The sequence below is a fragment of the Chiloscyllium plagiosum genome, chromosome 38 (assembly GCF_004010195.1).
Source record: "Chiloscyllium plagiosum isolate BGI_BamShark_2017 chromosome 38, ASM401019v2, whole genome shotgun sequence".
Taxonomy (NCBI): Eukaryota; Metazoa; Chordata; class Chondrichthyes; order Orectolobiformes; family Hemiscylliidae; genus Chiloscyllium; species Chiloscyllium plagiosum.
In genome coordinates, this window is record NC_057747.1 from 1,260,640 (window position 1) to 1,284,448 (window position 23,809).

Sequence of the window (23,809 nt, forward strand, 5' to 3'; positions counted from 1 at the left end):
GGGGTTGATATAGGACTGAAGTTAGGGGTAGGTTCTTCACTCAGCGAGTTGTAAGTTCATGGAATGCCCTGCCAGTAGCAGTGGTGGACTCTCCCTCTTTATGGGCATTTAAGCGGGCATTGGATAGGTATATGGAGGATAGTGGGTTAGTATAGGTTAGGTGGGCTTGGATCGGCGCAACATCGAGGGCCAAAGGGCCTGTACTGCGCTGTATTGTTCTATGTTCTATGTTCTATAATACTTGTTTAGTATCTCCCCCATCTCCTGCGTCTCCACACAAAGGCTGTCTTGCAATCCTTGACGGCCCTATTCTCTCCCTGGCTGCCCTTTTGTCCTTAATGTATTTGTAAAAACCCTTTGGATTCTCCTTAACTCTATTTGCCAAAGAAATCTCATGTCCCGTTTTTGCCCTCCTGATTTCCCTCTTCTGTTTACTCCTACTGCCTTTCTCCTCTTCTAAGGACTCACTCGATCTATCCTGTCTATACCTGACATATGCTTCCTTCTTTTTCTTAACCAAGCACTCAATTTCTTTAGTCATCCAGCATTCCCTATACCTACCAGCTTTCCCTTTCACCCTGACAGGAATATTCTGTCTCTGAACTCTCATTATCTCATTTCTGAAAGCTTCCCATTTTCTAGCCATCCCTTTAACTGCGAACATCTGCCCCCAATCAGCTTTTGAAAGTTCTTGCCTAATACCGTCAAAATTGGCCTCTCTCCAATTTAGAATTTCAACTTTAATCTGGTCTATCCTTTTCCATCACTCTTTTAAACTAAAAGAATTATGGTCGCTGGCCCCAAAGTGCTCCCCACTGACACCTCAGTCACCTGCCCTGCCTTATTTCCCAAAAGTAGGTCAAGTTTTGTACCTTCTCTAGTAGGTACATCCTTATACTGAATCAGAAAGTTTTCTTGTACACACTTAAGAAATTCCTCTCCATCTAAACCCTTAACACTATGGCAGTCCCAGTCGATGTTTGGAAAGTTAACATCCCCGACCATAACCACCCTATTATTCTTATAGATAACTGAAATCTCCTTAGAAATTTATTTCACAATTTTCCTCTGACTATTGGGGGGGTCTATATTACAATCCCAATAAGGTGATCATCCCTTTCTTATTTCTCAGTTCCACCCAAATAACTTCCTGGATGTATTTATGTGAATATCCTCCATCAATACAGCTGTAACGCTATCCCTGACCAAAAACACCACTCCCCCTCCTCTTTTGCCTCCCTTTCTGTCCTTGCTGTAGCATTCGTATCCTGGAACATTAAGCTGCCAGTTCTGTCCATCCCTGAGCCATGTTTCTGTAATTGCTATGATATTCCAGTCCCATGTTCCTAACCATGTCCTGTGTTCATCTGCCTTCCCTGTTAGGCCTCTTGCATTGAAATAAATGCAGTTTAATTTATTAGTCCTACCTTGTCCCTGCCTGCCCAGCCTGTTTGACTCTCTTCTGTTCTCAACTGCACCAGTCTCAGATTGAACTCTTTCCTCACTATCTCCCTGGGTCCCTCCCACCCCACCAGTATCTTCGTCCCCTTCCAATTTAGGTGCAATCCGTCCTTCTTGTACAGGTCACTTCTACCCCAAAAGAGATTCCAATGATCCAAAAATGTGAATCCTTCTCCCATACACCAGCTCCTCAGCCATGCATTTATCTGCTCTGTCTTCCTATTCCTGCCCTCACTAACTTGTAGCACCAGGAGTAATACAGATATTACTACTCTCGAGAACCTCCTTTTTAAATTTCTGCCTAACACTCTGTAATGTCCCTTCAGAATTTCAACAGGTTAGGTGAATTGGCTATGCTAAATTGCCCATAGTGTTAGGTGAAGGGGTAAACATAGGGGAAATGTGGTCTGGGTCTGTGTGGGTTGCGCTTTGGCGGGTCGGTGTGGACTTGTTGGGCCAAAGGGCCTGTTTCCACACTGTAAGTAATCTAATCTAATCTAATATTTTCCCTTCTTATGTCAGGTAAACTCTGTATCTATATTCAGAGATATAAGTTACTGAAGTTTGTTTGCTGAAGAGCTCCATTTTTCAAAAAGCTTTGTTTTCCCTCCAGAGAGTGCATTAAAAGCCAAAGTTGTAATTAACTCAATAAATGGAGAACACATACCTGTTCCATGTACAAAGTGCACTTAGAGTATGAGTCAATGTCTGGAACATTGGAGATGTTCAAAAATTACACGTGGTTAGAGTTGACTTATTCCAGGATAATGAGCTGGCCAGAATGAAGTTATAGTGTCATCTAGAGTCACAAAAAGTCTGGGTGATGGTCAAGTGATGGAACAGTTATAGGAACAAGTTCCAGGTACTTTTCCATTGTGTGTGATGACCAGAGCAATGCTACAACATAGTCCATCAACACAGCTCACTGTATTACCATGAGCAAATGTCCAGTAACTCAGCTTTCTTATGTGTTATTATGTTAAAAACAATTCTGATGAGGAAGTGCAAGCATCCCTCACAGACCTGCAGAAAAAGAAAGTTGTTTGTCAGATAGTGGTGGCACCCAGCTATCATATGGAGACATTGAAAGTAGTATGGAGTTCTTATGGCAGGACATATAGGAATTCGGAAAACTCAAGTATTGATAAGCAGATATTTTACTTTGTTGAGACTTTATAAGGATGTGGTGAAATTCTGTAAAACGTGCCATGAATGCCTACATATACAGTTTACGTAGCAAGAAAACCTTAACATGTAATCAGACTGGCACCTTTAATAGCCATTTTGCCAACTTTGGAAGAACCATTCAGTTGACTATTAGTGGACTGCAGGACCATTACCAAAAATGATAAAAAGACACTTTGTGGCATTTTGCCAATATTTTCTACCCGAGTGCATCCTAAAAAGTCAATTTGAACGAATGTCTGTGTGTGTGAATAGAACAGAATGAAATAGAGTACCCTTTAATGTCATGTGTACTCAAGTACAGAAGTACAGTAACACAGTGAAAAATTTACAATGTCACTTCTAATGGCGCCAGCTTAGGTACAAACTTTCTAGGTATAAATCTTAGGGACATAAAGAGGAATAAAAAAGAAGTTGCACTACCTGACATGATTCCTAGTAAAAGTTAGAAATAAAACATAGTTAAAATGATAAACATTACAGTCAGATAAACAAATTATAGATAAACATGACATTGCCACAGTGCAGCACAGTACCGCAGTTTCCACATGTGGTCTGACTGCCCTTACCAGACCCCAGTCCAACCCCATCCCAGCTCCACTCTAGGCTTCCAACTCACTCCGCCCCAGCTCTCAATCACTCCAGGTATCCAGCCTGCTCCACTCCAGCTCCCAGCTGCCCCCACTCCAACCCCCAGCTGCCCCAGGTCTCCCATCCACTCCACACCAACCCCCAGCTGCCCCAGGTATCCCATCCACTCCACGCCAGCCCCTAGCTGCCCCAGGTCTCCCATCCACTCTACACCAACCCCTAGCTGCCCCAGGTCTCCCATCCACTCCACTCCAACCCCCAGCTGCCCCAGGTCTCCCATCCACTCCACTCCAGCACCCAGCTGCCCCAGGTCTCCCATCCACTCCACTCCAGCCCCCAGCTGCCCCAGGTCTCCCATCCACTCTACACCAACCCCAGGTCTCCCATCCACTCTACACCAACCCCAGGTCTCCCATCCATTCCACTCCAGCCCCCAGCTGCCCCAGGACTCCAGTCCACTCCTCTCCGCCCCTCCTGCCACTCCAGCCCACTTCACTCTGATTCACAGCTGCTCCGAGCTAAGTTTTCTTATCAGGAAAACAACACTTTAACATCTTATAAAAAAAAGAGAGGAAGAAAGGGGATTTAAAAAACAGATGGATTGATGAGCCCCCAGCTGAGGATCCCAAACATTGCCTATTCCACTGCCACCATCTTAGTTCAAGTTAGAATTTCATAATTGATAACCTGGTTGTGTCACATTTTGGAGGATACGTTTGTAAAAAAAGTAAGGTTTTTCGTTTGTTGTTAATTTGTATATTTCAGATTTGCAACAACTTATGGAATTGTGGGTCTTGTTTTCCAATGCATATTCCCACCAGCTCCTAACACTGTGAATATCCCTACTTCAGACCTGGAGATTGAGGGAGAATAGTTGATAATGTAACACCACTACAAATGAGAGAACTTAACTACACTGTCATTTACACAGAACGTTGTGGGCAGGGATTTATAACAGGAAAGATTGACACAGCAGTATTATGAAATGAAGACATTTTCTAAAAAGAAGTGCAGAGGGGAAATGTTATAGAAGTGTATAAGATCTTGAGAGGCATGGATAGCGTGAATGCGCTCAGTCATTTTCCCAGAGTTGGGAATTCAAGGACTAGAGGGCATCAGTTTAAGGTTACAGGGGTAAAAAATAAAAGGGAACCTGAGGGGTTATAAGAGGGTGGTACGCTTATGGAACGAGCTGCCTGTGGAAGTGGTTGAGGCGGGTACATTAACAACATTTAAAAGGTTTTTAGACAAATATATGGATAGGAAAGGTTTGGAAGGATATGGGCCAAGTGCAGGGAAATGGGGTTAGAATGGATAGACATTTTGGTCAACATGGACCAGTTTGGGCCAAAGAGCCTGTCTCTGTGCTGCAGGACTCTATGACTCAGTGCCTCTATGAGATGTGGATAATTCGCAGTTGATGCCACCAGGAATGAAACCGGTGACATCAATAGTTCAACTTTCGCATTTTCGTCAGAATATAGATGTAATAGGGTTGTGCTTATGTTTACACACCAGCCATTTTCATTATTAGAAAGTGAGTGGAACTCTCTCAATACTTCCAGGGTACATAAGGCAGGAACCACATAGGAACAGCAGGAAGCTGTTCAGCATTTTGAACCGAAGCCACCATTCAGTATGATAAGAGTCAATGTGTATTTTAACTCCACATCACTTCATATGAACCTCACAGAAATCTATCAGTCTTGGTATCAAAGCATTGATCAGCCTCCTGCATCGCCAAGTGTTTTAAAGCTGGGAGATGCAGATTTTCACCTTTTGTACTTCCTCATCTTCCTGACTTTGTTGTAGTTTTCAGATTATGCCTGCTGTTGTGGATTCTGTCTGAGAAGATATAATCTTCTAAATTTAGGGATTTGATCATTTTTGTGTCTCAGTGGGTCTTATAAAACCCACTGATTTTGCAATATTCAGAATGCATTCAGATAGAGGTTAGTTTGAGTTCATTTGGGCGCAAGGTGGATGAAAATTCAGTAAAGGTATTTTTCTGCAACTTCCTCTGCCTTCATAATCTTGCTCTAAATTGCTTCATAGAGAGACATTAACACCTGAGTCGATGCCAGTTTGGAGAAAAAGAAAAAAAGTTGAATCCAGCTCAGAAACTTCTGCATTTCACTTAAACACGTCATCTTCATTCACATCACTGCCTTAAGAGAGGCAAACTGTCAAATAAGACATGAATCACCCAGTTACAGGAAGACAAACAAAAGCTAAAAAAAACACCAGGAGCTGCAAATATTCAGCAGCTCCAGCAGCAGCTGTGGAGAGGAATAGAGTTAATATTTTAGATCAATGACCTTTCCTTAGACATTAGTTTTGAAGAAGGGACAGTGACATGCAACTTTAACAAGAGAGTGTTTTACCTTCATGTTTGAATTTTCTGTCAGATCTCTAAGTTTCTTCAATCCCTCTGTCCATCTCCTCCACCTTCATTTCCAAAGTATGAGGAGCCTCATGGCCTTTTTGTCACTGAGATAGAGTCAATCTGATCAGCTGTACCAGCTAAATCCTTACCTTCAGTCCAAATACTGAGCACAACATTGCTCAGTAACATCTTTTTACTGTCATTCAGCTGGTAGGACTGCTCACACCCAGTTCCATCAATATCTCTCTATTTGGAGCTAAAGAATCACTTACAATGGCTTCTTTTGCTGCTCATCCACTTAATTCTGATCTATCCTGCATCCCATCCTATTTCTCACCTACAGGCTACTCCTCAGTAATATCATCTGAAATACTGATGTCAGTTTTCACTAGATCATTGACATCCCCCAGCTCTACCTAACCCCCTCCTCTTCCAAGACTTTCACTGTCCCTAAGTTATCAGGCTGTTTATCTGGATGAACAGAAAATATCCTTTAATTAGATATTAGCCATTGCTTTTGGCTCCCATCCCACTCTCTGACAACACTGGAAGGGTAAACAAGTCTGTTCACAGCTTTGGTATCACCCTTGACTCTGTGATAAACCTCCAACCATTATTTCACGCCATCACTGAGACTGTCTCTTCCCAGCTCAGCTTCTTGATGAGCCATCTCAGCTCATCTGCTGTTCAAACCCTCATCTGTGCTATACTTGTCTCCAGATTAACATGTTCCACTGCTCTCTGGGCTGGTCTTCCTTTTTCTAGCTTTTGTCAACTCCAGGTCATTCAACACACTACTTAGCTCACAGCAAGGTCTGTTCCCCATCACCGCCTGTGCTCACTAACCTACACTGACACCTGACCAATTAAGCAACATGACAGTTCTAAAATTCCCATTCAGGTTTTCAATCAACTCTTTTTGCCTTGTCTCTCCCTAACTCTGGAACTTCCTCCAATTCCAAATCCCTCTGTGATATCTACACCCTTCTAAATCCAGCATTTTGTATAATCTCAGTTACATACCTTCAGCTGCCTCAGTGTCTAGTTCTGTATTCCCCCTGTTAATCTCTTCTTCTCTACCTCACTTTACTCCTTAAAGATGCTCCTTCAAACCTACCTCTTTGACCAGTCTTCTGGTCATCTACTTAATATGGATTTGGAGTCACACTCAATTACATAATGCCTTTGTAAAATGCTATGGGATGTATCCCTACAGTGTGGAAACAGGCCATTTGGCCCAACAAATCCACACCAGCTATCTGAAGAATATCCCACCCAGACTCATTCCCCTAACCTATAACTCTACATTTCCCCTGACGAATGCATAAAACCTACACATCCCTGAACACTATGGGCAATTTAGCATGGCTAATTCACCTAACCTGCATCTTTGGATTGTGGGAGGAAACCAAAGCACCCAGAGGAAACCCACGCAGACACGGGGAGAATGTGCAAACTCTACACAGACAGTCGCCGAAAGGTGGAACTGAATCAGGTCCCTGTTGCTGTGAGGCAGCAGTGCTAACCACTGAGTCACTGGACCACCCTAAAGACATGTTACATTGTCTTTAAGATACTATATTGTTCTCGTTGTTGTTGTTGAAAATAAATACAAATTACTTTGTTTTTGGAAATAAATCTTGCTTTTGAATTCTGTTATATTATGAATAACAGTAAAATAGCTCATCTTTAATCATGGTATTTGTCAGTGGTTTTTATTGTCTTAATACATCTATTTCCTCAAATGCTGTATATCCCCCGAGCAGTCACTTCACCCAATGGTGACACAACAACTAGTGTTACAACACTGAGATCAAACTCTGTTACCTAAAACCAAACACCCAGAAAAGCTCGCCTTACCTCGTAAACTGTTAAAAGTGTGAGGGAATGAAAAAAAACTGTTAATTTCCAAAATTTAAAGAAAACTGACAAATTATTTTCCAAACAGAACATCAAACAAAACTATTAATAAACTGACAACTGACAATCACCTGATGAAGGAGTGGCGCTCCGAAAGCTAGTGTGCTTCCAATTAAATCTGTTGGACTATAACCTGGTGTTGTGTGATTTTTAACTATTAACAAACTGACCACTCTTTCCCCGAATCCTATTAACATGCTGTTCCAATAACATAATTATTAAATATCACATAACTTAATCTCAAGACCAAACAGTCTCTGTCTTCTCCATTGTCTTTAATCTTCCATCTGCTGATTTCCCTGGGTCTTTCTTTTTACTGACAGTATATTTTACAGGAAAAGGTACCTTTTAATACAATGTCTTCTAATTTTTTTGAGAGCAAGAATTTTAGATGGGCAGTTAGCTCTCTGGCTCTCTGGCAGTTAGCTCTCTGGCTCTCTGGCAGTTAGCTCTCTGGCTCTACGGCAGTTAGCTCTCTGGCTCTCTGGCAGTTAGCTCTCTGGCTCTACGGCAGTTGCTATGCTGTTCAATGGCAGTTGGTCTGACCAATTTTCAAAATGCCCATATTTTTTAGACCCTCAACATTGTTCCTTCTCAATGGTCCAATGTTGTCAAAACAGTAAATTCAAATCCATTTCTTTTTAGTATCCTGGGCATAATTTAAAGTAATTGGTTAAATTTGAATTGTTGTCAAAATAGTAACCAAAACAGTATCCCTTTAATGGCCAATTAATACATGTATCTATTTTGGAACAGCCCAATCTTTCCATTCTGGCAGCTGAGCCTGCATTTTAAGTTTACTTCAATATTCAGGAAACACTCAATTTTAAAGTGAACAGATTTGCTTTTGACTTTGTAACACATCCCTCCTTGAGGAAAAAAGAACCATTATAATGAAAAGATGCCTTCATCTTTTCACTCTATTCTTAATATCCTTACTATGAAATATATATGTCATTAATCTAGGTCATACTTCTCATATTAATTCTGCGCACATATATAACATTGAAACCGGTATGGTCCAAACCTTTTCTGCTCAATCCACAATAACGCATCTGCAATCACTTTTTTATGACCCGCAACATGTAAATTAAAAGTCTGTAACATAAGACTCAAATGAAAGAGACTCCGATTTTGGTCTTTAAATCTTTCCAAAAATGTGAGGGTGTTTGGTCCGTGTATACAACAGTGTCCGAAACACTGTTCGTCACATTAACATTAAAATGTTACAAGGTCCATACCAAACTCAATAACTCTTTTGCATTGATAGAGTATTTTCTTTGTTGGCTCTTAAGTTTCTTCAAAAAGTAGCCAACTGGCTGTTCAATTCCATTATCATCTTCCTGCATCATACACCTCTGATCGATATCGCTCACATCAATTGCAACTTAGAAGCATTTCAAGAAATTTACTGTTGCTAAACCTGATGCAGTGGTTTAGTGTGGCTTTAACTTTCTCGAATGTTTCCTGGTATTGTTCTGTCCACTGCAATTTTGTATTCTTCTTTAGTAAATCTGTCAGTGATGCAAACTTCCGGTAAAATCCGCTCAGTCCCAAACTTGAAGTAGCTCTTTCTTCGAGGATGGTCATGGAAATTCCTCAATGGCTTTGTCTTCACATTCCTTGGGGTCATCCTTCCATGTCCATGAACATCACCTCTACAATCGCAAATTCTGTTTTCTTTAAATCTATTACCAGTTTTGCTTTTTGTATTCGTTCAAAGAGATCTGCCAACTATACCATATGATCTTTCCATGAATGGCTAAAGTTCACAACATGGTCGAGATAAACTGCACAATTTCTTAACCCAGCCACAACTCTGTTCATGAGTCTTTGGACTCATGAGGCTGGTGCATTCTTCATTCTAAAGGGCATCACTTCGAATTAATATAGCCCATTTGGGGGTTACAAATGCTGAAACTTCTTTCACTTTTTGTGATAAAGTTACCCTCCAATAACCACACAGTACGTCTAACTTCATGATGTAAGTGGCTTATCCAACTTTCTCTACACAGTCCTCCAACCTTGGTATTGGATAGGAGATGGAAATGTGTTGCTGGAGAAGCGCAGCAGGTCAGGCAGCATCTAGGGAACAGGAGAATCGACGTTTCGGGCATTAGCCCTTCTTCAGGAATGAGGAAAGTTTGTCCAGCAGGCTAAGATAAAAGATAGGGAGGAGGGACTTGGGGGAGGGGCGTGGGAAATGTGATAGGTGGAAATGGTAAGTATCTTAACCCCATTTTCCCGTTTTCTCCCCATAACCCTTGATCCTCTTGATACTCAAGGACCTACGCATTTCCATTCTAAATATACTTAATGACCTGGCCTCCATAGCCTTCTGTGGCAATGAATTCCATAGATTCACCACTTCCTGGCTGAAGACCTTTCTCTCTTATCTCCATTCTAAAAAGTCTTCCCTTTACTCAAACACTATGCTCTTGGGGCCTAGTCTCTCCTACCAATGGAAACATCTTCCCAACATCTACTCTGTCCGGCCATTCAGTATGCTATGTGTTTCAAATAGATCTCCCCTCATCTCTCTAAACTCCATCGAGTATAACCCCAGAAAACTCAAACGTTCCTCATATGTTAAGCTTTTCATTCCTGGCACCATTCTCGTTAGTCTCCTCTGAACACACTCCAGGGCCAGTACATCCTTCCTGAGAAATGGGGCGCAAAATTGCACACAATACTCCAAACATGGTCTGACCAGAGCCTTATCGAGCCTCAGAAGTACAGCCCTGCTTTTGTATTCATGTCCTCTCAAAATAAATGCCATCATTACATTTGCCTTCATAACTACTGACTCACCCTGTAAGTTTACCTTGAGAGAATCCTGGACTAGAACTCACAAGTCTCTTTGCACTTCACATTTCTGAATTTTCTCCCCATTTAGAAAATAGTCCATGCCTCTCTTCTTCCTACCAAACTCTATGATGTCACACTTTCCCACGTTGTACCCCATCTGCCACTTCTTTTCCCACTCTCCTAACCTGTCCAAATTTTTCTACAGTCTCCCTGCCTCCTCCTTGTATGTATACCTATCTTTATATCATCTGCAAACGTAGCCAGAATGCCCTCAGTTCCACCATCTAGATCACTCATGAAAAGTTATGGTCCCAGCACTGAGGCTTGTGGAATACCACTTTTCACTGGCTGCCACCCTGAGAAAGATCCTTTTATCCCCACTCTCTGCTTTCTGCCAGACAGCCAAGCTTCTAATCATGCTAGTACCTTGCCTCTAACACCATGGGCATCTCTGACAGCTTCTCTAACACAGCAGCCTCCTGTGCGGCACTTTGTCAAAGGCTTTCTTGAAGTCCAGGTAGATAACATCCTTTGTCTCTCCTTAGTCTAACCTGCTCATTACTTCCTCAAAGGATTCTAGCTGATTTGTCAGGCATGCTCATCCTTCACAATGGATTCCAGGATCTTACCCATGACTGAGGTTAGGCTAATCAATCTATAATTTTCTGTCTTTTGTCTGACTCCCTTTTTGACCAGGGATGTCATGTTACCGATTTTCCAGTCTTCTGAGAGCCTCCTTGATTCTAATGATGCCTGAAAGATCACCATTAATGTCTCTACTATCTCTTCCCTTAGATTCTGGGGTGTAGTTCATCTGGCCCAGATGATATATCACCTTCAAGCCGTTCAGTTTTTCTAGCACCTTCTCCTTGGTGATGGCCACCATGCTCAGCTCTGTCCCCTCACTCTCTTAAATCTTTGGGATATTACTCATGTCTGTCATCATGAAGACTAATGTGAAGTTCCTCAGTTCCTCAGTCATTTCCTTGTTCCCCACTACTATCTCTTCAGTGTCATTTCCAGCAGCCCAATGTCCACTTTTGCCTATATTTCTTCCATTATATTACTGGCTAGCTTACCCTCATATTTAATCTTCTTCCTTTTTTTGTTGTCCTTCTTTGTACCTTCCCAATCCTCTGGTTTCCCACTTTGCTACATTATATGTTTTCTCTTTTGCTTTTATGCTATCCCTGACTTCCCTGGTTGTCTCATCCTCCCTGTCCCATGCTTCTTTTCCTCGGGATGGATCTCTGCTGTGTCTCCTGAATTACTCCCAGAAACCCCTGCCATTGATATTCCACTGTCTTTCCTGTTAGGGTCCTCTTCCAAACAGTTCTACCCAGCTCCTCCCTCATGCCTCTGTAGTTGCCTTTATTCAGCTGAATTACCATTGCATGTGATTTCACCTTCTCCATCTCAAATTGCAGAGTAAATTCTATCATGTTATGATCACTGCATCCGAAGGGTTCCTTCACCCTTAGGTCTCTTATCAAGTCTGCCTTATATCACAACATTAAATCCAGTATTGCCTGTTTCCTACTGGGCTCCACCACAAGCTGCTCCAAAAAGCCATCTTACGGTCATTCCACAAATGCGATTTCTTGCAGTCCGCTGCCAACCGATTTTCTCAGTCCACCTGTATATTGAAATCCCCCATGATCACTGTAACTTTACCATTCCTACACATGTTTTCTAATTCCTGGTGAATCTTGCACCCCAGCTCCTGACTACTGTTTGGAGGCCTGTACATAAATCCAACTATGTTTTTTTTTAACCTTTGCGGTTCCTCAATTCTACCCACACGGATTCTACACAATCTGACCCTACTTGGTTTCTTCCTGTTGATTTAATTTCATTTCTTACTAATAAGGCAATCCCACCCCCTCTGCCCACCTACGTATCTTTTCAATGGGATGTATATCTTTGAATATTTAGATCCCAATCCTGATCCCCCTTACAGCCACATCTCTGTGATGCCCACCACATCATTTTGATCTGCACCACAAGGTCATTTACATTATTCCTTACACTGCCTGTCATGAGGTATGAATGGATAAGCCCCCTATTCCATTTGGGATTTATCCTAGGATTCTCTGGGAATAGATTGTAAACCTTTGGTTTTGATCTATATGTCGTCATTGCTTACCGGAATAGTGCCAGAAGACTGGAGGATGGCAAATGTCGTCCCCTTATTCAAAAAGGGGAAGACAGACAACCCTGGTAATTATAGACCTGTCAGCTTTACTTTGGTTATGGAAATTCATAGAATCCCCACTGTGTGGAAGCAAGCCCTTCGGCCCAACAGTCCACACCGACCCTCCAAAAGGGTCCATTCAGACCCATTCCCTACCTTAATAGCCTACATTTACTCCTGACAATACACCTAATCTATACATCCCTGAACACTATCGGCAGTTTAGCATGGCCAACTCACCTAACCTGTACATCTTTGGATGGTGGGAGGAAATCAGAGTGCCTGGAGGAAATCCATACTGCCACAGAGACAATGTGCAAATCCCACACAGACAGTCGCCCAAGGATGGAATCGAACCCAGGACCCTGGCACTGTGAGGCAGCAGTGCTAACTATTGAAGCATCATGCCAGTTGTGGGTAAAGTGTTGGATAGGGTTATATGAGATAGGATTTATAATCATCTAGAGAGAAATAATTGATTAGGTATAGCCAACACGGTTTCGTGAAGGGTAGGTTGTGCCTCACAAACTTAATTGAGTTATTTGAGAAGGTGACAAAACAGGTGGATGAGGGTAACCACAGTTGATGTGATGTATATGGATTTCAGTTTAATAATGCCCCCCACAGTAGGCTATTGCAGAAAATATGGAGGCATGGGATTAAGAGTGATTTAGTGGTTTGGATCAGAAGTTGGCTAGCTGAAAGAAGACAGAGAGTGGTGATTGATGGGAAATGTTCATCCTGGAGTTCAGTTACTAGTGGTGTACCGCAAGGATTTGTTTGGGGGCCACTGCTGTTTGTCATTTTTATAAATGGTCTGGATGAGGGTGTAGAAGGATGGGTTAGTAAATTTGTGGATAGCACTAAGGTCGGTGGAGTTGTGGATAGTGCTGAACGATGTTGTAGGTTACAGAGGGACATAGATAAGCTGCAGAGCTGGGCTGAGAGGTGGCAAATGGAGTTTAATGCAAACAAGTGTGAGGTGATTCACTTTGGAAGGAGCAACAGGAATAAAGAGTACTGGGCTAATAGTAAGATTCTTGTTAGTGTAGATGAGCAGAGAGATCTTGGTGTCCATTTACATAGATCCCTGAAGGTTGCCACCCAGATTGACAGGGTTGTTAAGAAGGCATACGGTGTGTTAGCTTTTATTGGTAGAGGGATTGAGTTTTCGAGCCACAAGGTCATGCTGCAGCTGTACAAAACGCTTGGAGTCTTGGGTATAATTCTAGTCACTGCATTATAGGAAGGATGTGGAAGCTTTGGAAAGGGTTTAGAGGAGATTTACCAGGATGTTGCCTGGTATTGAGCGAATGTCTTACAAGGAAAGGCTGAGGGACCTGAGGCTGTTTTTATTAGAGAGAAGAAGGTCGAGAGGTGACTTAATTGAGACATACAAGATAATCAGAGGGTTAGATTGGTGGACAGTGAGCCTTTTACCTAGGATGATGATGGGTAGCATGAGGGGACATAGCTTTAAATTGAGGGTGATAGATATAGGACAGATGTCAGGGGCAGTTTCTTTATTCAGAGTAGTTGCGGTGTGGAACACACTGCCTGCAACAGTGTTTGGCTCGCCAACTTTAAGAGCATTTAAATGGTCATTGAATAGGCATATAGATGAAAATGGAATAGTGTAGGATAGATGGTCTTCAGATTGGTTCCACATTTCAGTGCAACATCAAGGGCTGAAAAGTCTGCCTTATATCATTGTACTGTTCTATGATCGATGACCTTATACACTTCTATAAGGTCCCCCCTCAGTTTCCTATGCTCTAATGAAAAAGCCCTAGCTTGCCCAACTTCTCCCTACAACTCAGACTCTTGCAGCCTGGCAACCTCTTTGTAAATTTCTTCTACACTCTTTCCAGTTTAATAACATCCTTCCAATGGCAAGGTGTCCAAAACTGAACCCAATACAGCAAATGCTGCCTCACCAATGTCCTGTACAACTGCCACATAACTTCCCAACTTCTATAATCAATTATTTGACTGATGGAGACCAGCCTTCTTCACTGCCCTATCTACTTGTGACTCCATTTTCAGAGAACCATGCACCTGAACTCCAAGATCCCTCTGTTCCACTTATCTATATTAAACTCCATTTGCCTTATCTCAGCCCACTTCCCCAGCTGATCAAAGTCCTGCTGCAATTTCTGATAACCTTCCTCACTGTCCACAATTTTACTGTCATCTGCAAACTTACTAATCATGCCTTGTACTCTTCAGGTGCTGTTTAGCTAACTCACCTACCCGGTTAAATCTCTCTCTGACCTCAGATACATAATCCAAATGTGAGATCTCTGACTTCCGTTCTATCAATTTTTCTTTAATTTATTTCAAAGGGCCTCTCACTTCATGTCCGAATATTAACTCAAAGGGAGTAAACCTTTGTAGATGCAGATTCATTTGGGGCATCTCTAATGGCAAACAATACGAATGGGATACCTTTATCTCAATCATTCGGGTAATCCTGACAGTACACTCTTAACATGGTCTTCAGGGTCTGATGCCTTTCCTAAGCTCCCTGGGTTTCAGGATGGGATGCACTTAATTTGAAGTGCTGTATGCCTAAACCATCCATGACTTCCTTAAATAGGCTAGCAATAAAATTAGACCATTGGTCTGACTGAATCTCCTTGGTAGTAAAGGGAGCTAACAATTCCTCCACCACCCTTTTTGCCTTAGCACTCCATAATGGATTTGCCTCCAAAGTTCTGGTAGGCACATCCATTATGGTTAGCAAATACTGGCTCCCACATAGTTTTCAGGAGGTGATCTACACAATCAATCACGACTTGCATGAAAACTTCTTCAAATGCAGGAATTGGCACAAAGGTGCTGGTTTTATTACTGCCTGTGGCTTACCAACCATTTGTCATGTACAGCAAAATTTAACCACTTCCTTATGCCATCCAGACCAATAAGAAATGCTTTTGTACCTTGTACTACCCGTAACACTTCCTGTCTGTATGCTACCAACAACACAATCTGGTGCACCTCCCCCCATATTTCCTCTCTGCACTAGCCATTTGTCGTTTCCATTTTCATCGTAGGATTCTATGCTTAAGATAATAACTCTCAGGAATACATTCTTGATTCCTTTTCTGTGTATGCATGATAATATATATCTTTTATTGTCTCATCTTTCTGTTGTAAGTCCATTTGCCTTTCCAGCAACACATTTTTCAGCTCTGATCTCCAGCATCTGCAGTCCTCACTTTTTCCATTAGCCTTTCCAGACTACACACCTCTGTCTGGCCCTTTGCCTGTTCAGGCTTTTCCTGCACCATTTCATCAAACAGAGTGTCCGCTAACTGAACCTCAACTCCCTCGTCTTTGTCTTTAGTTTTTGCTTCGTGCTGTGACTTATGACAGTAGGATCTTGTTACTACACAGTCTGGAAAAATTCCAAGGTATTTTTCTTTTGACTCCTCAGACTCCTGGTCTCCCTTGGGCTTTTCCACAAGGGGTAGGCAAAAATGAGGACTGCAGATGCTGGAGACCAGAGTCTAGATTGGAATGGTGCTGGAAAAGCACAGCAGGTCAGGCAGCGTCCAAGGAGCAGGAGAATCGACATCTCGGGCAAAAGCCCGTCATCAGGAATGCACCCCTTTTCCACAAAGGGTGTCACTCCCACCTTAGACCCTGCTAAATCATTCCCAAGTACAAACTGAATTCCTGGAACTGACACTTTGTCAATCACTCCCACTGTAACTTCCCCAGTCTTGAGTTGGCACGCCAACCTGATCTTACAGAGAGGAATACTAAATTTCTGTCCATCTATTCCACAAATTATCATCCTCCCAGGTAACACGTCAGAAAGAGTGCAAATACATACATCTCTTACTATTAGAGACTGACCAGATCCCATACCTCCTAAAATTATAGCCTCTTTCCCTTTTCCCACTGTTCGTCCTGAGTAAACTTTACCCACAAAGGTGAAGTCTTTATAGAGATCAATCACTAACTCAATACTAACCCCTGCCTAGGCTGTGCACTCACCTGCAGCTCCTTGACTTTTCTTAGTGTTTTCTTTATTACTTTCACTAAAGAGATTTAGCCTGTTTTAGGAGAAAGTGAGAACTGCAGCTGCTGGAGCTCAGAGTCAAGAGTGTGGTGCTGGAAAAGCACAGCAAGTCAGGCAGCATCTGAGGAGCAGGAGCATCGATGTTTTGGGCACAAGCCCTTCATCAGAAATGAGGCTTGTGGGCTGGGGGTGGTGGGAGATGAATGGGAGGTAGGGGTGGGGGTGGGGGTGGGGGGAAAGTAGCTGAGAATGCAATAGGTAGATGAAGGTGGGGTAGAAGGCGATAGGTCAGAGAGGCGGGTGGAGCAGATAGGTGGAAAGACGATGGACAGGTCAAGTTGATAAGTTGACTGTGACTTTATGTATCCCACTTTACCACAGTGGAAACACCTGAGGCCTTTCACCTCCTTTTAACTCCTTTGGTCTACTTTTTTCACCTGTGGTAAACTATTCCCAGTGTGATCTGCTCTTTGATTTGTAGTTAAGGATCTCCTCTTCTTCCAATTTCTATCTCTCAGGGGATGAAATTCCTGTCCAAGCTAAATGTTGCTTTATGCATCAATACATATTTATCTGCCATCTCTGCCACTCTCCTCACTTCTTGAACTTTCTGTTCATCCACATGAATTCTTATCATCTCTGGAAATGAGATTTTGAACTCCTCCAGCTGAATAATCTCTCTTAGAGCCTCATTGGCCTTACCTATTTTCAAGGCCCGCACTCATCTGTTAAAATTACTATGTTTAATTCTTTCAAACTCAACAGTAGACTGACCTGGTTCCTTCTTTGTGTTTCTGAACCGCTGTCTATAGGCTTCTGGTACCAATTGACATCTGCATAATCTCTTGACCCTTCATCTGACAGCACTGCAAATACCTCACTAGCTCTGCCTACCAGCTTAGTCTAAACTAGAATTACCCCCAAGTTCTCTGGCCACTCCATCTGCCTAGCCAATTTTTCAAATGAAATAAAAAAGGCTTCAACATTTTTCTCATTGAAATATGGCAATGTTTTTATACATCCCAATCTTCTCCCTTCATCTCCATCCTGTTAACTTGACTTTTCTGACTAATTTGCAACCTCTGCAGTTCCAATTCTCTTCCCCTTTCTCTTTCTTCCCTCTCTCTTCATTTTTGCTTGGCTTAGAACCTTCTCTCCCTTTCTTTATCTTCTAACTCTAGTTGCCTCATTTGCAATTTAAGTTTTTCTAACTCCACTGCACTTGTCTGTTTCTCTGATATACCTAAGTACTTGACCAACTCCATAACAATTTCAGCTTTCCTTTTGTCCCTGGTTAAACCCAATTCTCACCTGTTTGCTAACTCAAAAAGTATACCCTTTCTCTGTCTTTCTAAACTTTCTTGGCAAATTTGGGAAGCATCTTCAAACCTCCTTAGCAATGTTAAGAGCTGTTTCTCTCAGTTTTAATCTAACCAACTACACGCAACCGAAATTAAACTGCATTTTCTTATCCACATCTTATTTAAAGATCGAGGGCACTAATCACCGAGTGTATTTAAATCTGCTGGGACCTTTTGGACCCCAATTCTGTTCAAATCTGTCCCGATCCATCCAAACCTGTCCAAATGCCAGACTAGATCTGTCCAAACCTATCTAAATCCTGAACTTCGAGCCCCCAAACTGTTACAATAGTGAAGTCAAACCTCTCTGTTAATTAAAATCAAACACCCAGGAAAGCTTGCCTTGCCTTGTAATCTGTTAAAGGTGTGAGGGAGCGATAGAGAACTCCTAACTTTTACTATTTAAAGAAAAATAACAATTCACTTTCGTAACAGAACACTAAACAAAACTATTAACAAACTGAGCACTTTTTCCCCAAACTGAACACAATCTTATTAACATGCTGTTCCAATAACACCCTTATTAAATGTGACATTAAGCTAAGCTCAAATCCAGAGTGTCTCTGACGTTTTCAATCTTCCGTTTGCTGATGTCCCTGGGTCTTCTTTCCTTTTATTGAGCAATCAACTGGACCACAAGGACTGCTCTGTCATTAGAGAGAGAAGTGACTGGTGGTGATTTAAGCTGAGGGCCACCAGACCTTAGGCAAGGGAAGAGGTTGAGAAGGAGAGCCCTTCATGGTAACCTCAAATTAGTGATGGGAATTGAACCCATGCTGTTGGCATCACACTGCTCTGTGAGTCAACAATCCTGCCAACTGAGCTAAACTGATTCCCATTTTGTTGAGTATGTTTTACAGGAAAAGGTACCTATTTATAGAGTGTCCTCTAATTTCTTTGAGTGCAAGATGTTAGATCTCTGGCTCTACGGCAGTTGCTCTGTTGTTCAGTGGCAGTTGCTCTGACCAATTTTCAAAATGTCCGCATTTTTTTATACCCTCAACATTGTTACTTTTTAGTCTGATGTTGTGAAAACCATAAATTTAAATTCAATTGGGTTTTAGTATCCTGGGCATAATTTAAAGTAATTGGTTAAATTTGAATTGTTGTCAAAACAGCAACTAAAACTCAGGTATCACTTTAAAAGCCAATTATTACCTGTATCTATTTTGGAACAGCCCAGCCTTTCCATTCAGGCAGCTGAGCCTGCTCTTTAAATTTACTTCAATATTCAGAAAACACTCTCTATTTTATCATACACACACCTCTTGTTAACACTGGCATAGAGAGTAATGTCTGATTCATTTTTAATCCTCTTTGTCCCAGTCAGCAAGGGACGTTGGACTGAAGATTGTGGCCTTTATTATTTGTTCTCACCAATCTATCTTGACACCTTCCCTTCCTCAGAGTCTCTGCTGAATGACTTCTCATCTGTGACAATTACAACCTCCATCTCAAATCTTCACACTGTCCTTCCTAGGAGCTTATCTTTCTTTAATCTCTCCCTCCATGTGCAGACTCCCAAGTCTGTATTCTCATTAGATTGAACATAATACACTCATTTGATTCTGTCCTTATCTAATTATAAGCATGCAAACACTCCCGATGACTTCAACACCGTTACCAGGGGATCTGTTATTGCCCCTCCTATTTCCCATCTCCAGACTGCCCCTTGACAACAACATCTGAAAGCATAGCATTAGTCTGAATTCCTCCACTGATCAGAATGTTGGTGAGATCACACATACTCTGAGCAACAGAGAGAGAGAGAGAGACAGTCCCTCTGAACTCACAATATACCTTCACATGGACAAACTCACTTTCACTCAGCCTGCTGACAAAGTTCAGTGCCTTTATGAATTCACAGACAGCTTTCAATTCTTAGGACTGTCTGAAGCTGGCTCCTTCATCAGTTTGGATCATGGCTACACCATTGATGACTGTCTCCCAGTCTGCCACTGGCTTCTATATTTCTTCCCATCTTCACATCTGACCTCAGTTCACGAATATTCCCCCATTCCATTTTTCCGGCATCTCAGTCACACTTATCCTCTCCAGCCTCCGACAGATAATCATGCCTCATCTTTTTTTCTTCAAACAAGGAGTTTTCTCCAGGGTTGAGTGAAGTTTTGACATTATTTTCTCACACTTCTGCACTCTACCCTTCTTTCGGTACTTATTCGGGGATGAGGACGTCACTGATTGGCACGGCATTTATTGCCCATCCCGAATTGCCCTTGAGAAGGTAGTAGTGAGTTGCCTTCTTAATCAACTAGCCTCCATGGTCTGTGGGTAGACCCAGAGCAGTTAGAGAAGGAGTTCCACGATTTTGACCCAGTGACAGTGAAGGAATGCCAATAAATTTCCAAGTCAGGGTATGATGTGGAAGAGCCGATGATGGACTGGGGTGGGCAAAGTTAAAAATCACACAACACCAGCTTATAGTCCAACAGGTTTATTTGGAAGTACAAGCTTTAAGAGCACTGCTTCTTCATCAGGTGGTTGTGAAGCAGGACCATAAGTCACAGGATTTATAGCAAAAAGTTCTGTGTCTTATGGTTCTGCTTCACAACCACCTGATGAAGGGTCAGCACACCAAAAGCTAGTGCTTCCCAATAAACTTGTTGGGCTATAACCTGGCGTTGTGTGATTTTTAACCAAGTCAGGATTGTGAGTGGCTTGGACAGGAACTTGCAAAGGGTGATTTCCCATGTGTCTACTTCCTGTTCTTCAGGATAGTAGAGGCTATGGGTTTAGCAGGTGAACCATGGCGAATAGTCAGAGATCCATGCTGACAATGCCATTGAAGTCAAGGGGCAATGGTTAGATTCTCTTCCTCCTGGGAGGCAATCATTGTCTGGCACAAATTTTACTTGCCACTCATCAGCTCAACCTGGATTTGTCCAGATCTTCAGTATCTGAGGAGCTGCTAATGGTGCTGAACGTTGTGCAATCAGCAGCAAGCATCTTCATTTCTGACCTTATGATGGAGGAAGGTCATTGACGATACAGCTAAAGATGATTGGGCCTAGGACACTACCCTGAGGAACTCATGCAGCGATGTCCTGGAGCTGAGATGACTGATCTACAACAGCCAGGACCAAGTTCCTATGTGCCTGGTATAACTCCAACCAGTGGAAAGTTTGTTCCCTGATTTCCATTGACTCCAGTTTTGCTCGGGGTTCTTGATGCCACACTCGGTCAAATACAACCTTGATGCCGAGACAGTCATCTCTCATCTCATCTCTGGAATTCAGCTCCCTTGTCCATGACAAAACTTATTTCCTCTCCAGAACCGGGACAGAGCTACCCACTTCCACCTGCCAATTTCCACATTCACTGTCATTTCTGCCAGCTCCAAGCCTGCCTCCAATTCCTTTTCTAGATTTCCAATGGGCGTATTCTCTGTGATTCATCGAATCGCAACAGTGTATTGGTCCTTTGGCCCAACAAGTCCACACTGACCCTCTCAAGAGTAACCCACCCAGACCCATTCCCCTAATCTATAATCCTATCTTTTCCCATGACAAATGCACCTAACCTAGACATCCCTGAACACTATGAGCAATTTAGCATGGCCAATTAATCTGACTTGCACATCTTTTGGACAATGGAAGGAAACTGGAGCACCCAGGGGAAACCCACACAGACAATGGGAGAATGTGCAAAGACCACACAGACAGTCACCCAAGGGTGGAACCGAACCTGGGTCCCTGGCATTGTGAGACAACAGTGCTAACCACTGAACCACTCATTATTCCACTCTGCCATCAACTCAGCACCCACTCCCCTTCCAATAACACCTTCCCTTGGTAATTCCTGGACAAATATCAAAATCTGAACTATTCTGAACTTTTACTTAATTCAACTCAATCCAAAATGTTCCAAATATTTCTCAAGTTTCTCAATCTGAAGTTTATCTACAGCTTTTTTGAGGAGAAGTGTTTTAAAGGGCTTTGAATGAGCAAACCACATTAACTCGTTGCCAAAAGGTACAAAGTCTAATCTTTCCTTATCTCCTCAATGATCATTCTGAAACCATTTCCTTTATTTCAACCCACATTCGGACTCTGAAGTATAAAACTCTTCTGATGAAATACCTCAATTCACGATTCACTATTTCCTCTGGCCTTGCTACCTTGTATCAACTTGGGTTCATGTCCTTTGGACACCTCCACTCTTTTGCTCGATTCACAAATGATGTGGTTGCCTGGATCAAACACGCCTGCCAGTATAACAAAACAAAGTATTGCGGAAGTTGGAAATCTGTGACAACAACAGATATTGCTGGAAAAACTTTGGCAGATGCATCTCATTTTCCACTTGGGGACCCTGAAGCTTATAGGACTCAAGATTACATTCAATAATTTTAGAAGGTGAACATCTTCCAAGTCCTTCATTCACCGTCACACACCTGCCCCTGGCCCTGCCATAACATGGGCTGCTTTCAGCACAGCCAACCTACTTTCACTTACTTTAGACCCTAGTTTCAGTTTTTCTTTCTCCCTGGCTCTTGATTACTGATACCTTTGCCTGCCTAACTGGCTTTCTGTTTCTTTGAGCTCCAACTTCACCTATTTTCTTATTCCTTACCCCACACCTCATCCACCCCAGTCCTCAGCATAACTTCATCTTCCTAGCTACTTTCCGTTCTGAAAAATGTTCATAGGGTCACAGAGATGTACACCACAGAAACAGACCCTGCGGTCCAATTGTCCATGCCGAACAAATATCCCAATCTAATTTAGCAGCCCTCCACTGGAATCAAAATGTTAACTCTGCCAGACCTGCTGAGATTCTCCTGAAATTTCTGTTTTTGTCACCCCTGCCAGTATGATATGGTATGAGTCAAAAAAGACTCATACAGAACAGAAACAGGGCTTTCAGCCTACCATGTCTATGCCATCCTTCAAATACAAACTATCCTAATACCAATTACCCCCACTTGGTCCACAGTCTACTCTGCCCTGGCCTTTTAAATGCTCATCCAGATGCTTCTTAAATGCCTCCACCACCCTCTCAGGCAGCATGAACCATATTTCTACCGATCTCTGAGTGAAAACCTTCCTCAGATCTCTCTAAACCATTTACTCTTCACTTTAAACTTGTACCCCCTAGTCTCAAACAAATCTGCCATGTGTATTCTCACAATCTACTCTGTCTATTCCTCTCATCATTTTATGTACCTCAATCAGATACCCCCTTCAGCCTCCTCTGTTCCAAGGGAAACAAACCCAGCTTATCCGACGTCTCCTCATAACTAAAACTTTTCATTCCATGAAACATCCCGGTAAATCGCCTCTGTGCCCTCTCTAGTGCAATGACATGCTTCCAGTAGTGTGGGGACCAGAGCTACACACAGTATACATCTGTGCTTTAGGATTGATAAAGTGTGGCACTGGAAAGAGCACAGCAGGTCAGGCAACAACTGAGGACCAAGAGAGTCGACATTTTGAGCTTAACCCTTCATCAGGACTTCTCCAGCATCTGCAGTCCTCACTATCTCCTAATCAATGTTTTATAAAGTTATAATAAGACTCCCTTGCTCCTATATTCTATGTCCTGACTAATGAAGGTAAGCATCCTGTATGTTGTTTTCACCATCCATTTTACCTGTGCTGACACCTTCAGGGAGCTCTGGACTTGCACACCAAGGTCCTTTTGTTCCTCAGTAGTCCCACCTTCATTGTGGAAACCCTTCCTTTATTAGACTTCTCAAGATACATCACCTCATTCTTATTGGGATTGAATTCTGTCTGTCATTGCTCTGCCCAATTTACCAGCTGATCAATGTCAGACTGTAGCCTGAGACTCTCAACCAATTTTCATGTCACCTGCAAACATGTTAATGATACCTTCGACATTCATATTCA

General features: G+C 42.4%; 1 protein-coding gene across 1 annotated transcript in view; it reads right to left on the reverse strand.

Annotated features, from left to right (window-relative positions):
* Positions 1–22,042: 22,042 nt before the first annotated feature.
* Positions 22,043–23,809, reverse strand: part of LOC122541717 (polyunsaturated fatty acid 5-lipoxygenase-like) — an 11,289-nt gene continuing 9,522 nt past the window's right edge. Inside the window, exon 4 of the mRNA XM_043678605.1 lies at positions 22,043–22,161. Within this exon, the coding sequence (XP_043534540.1) occupies positions 22,043–22,161 (119 nt within the window). The remainder of the gene's footprint in view (positions 22,162–23,809) is intronic.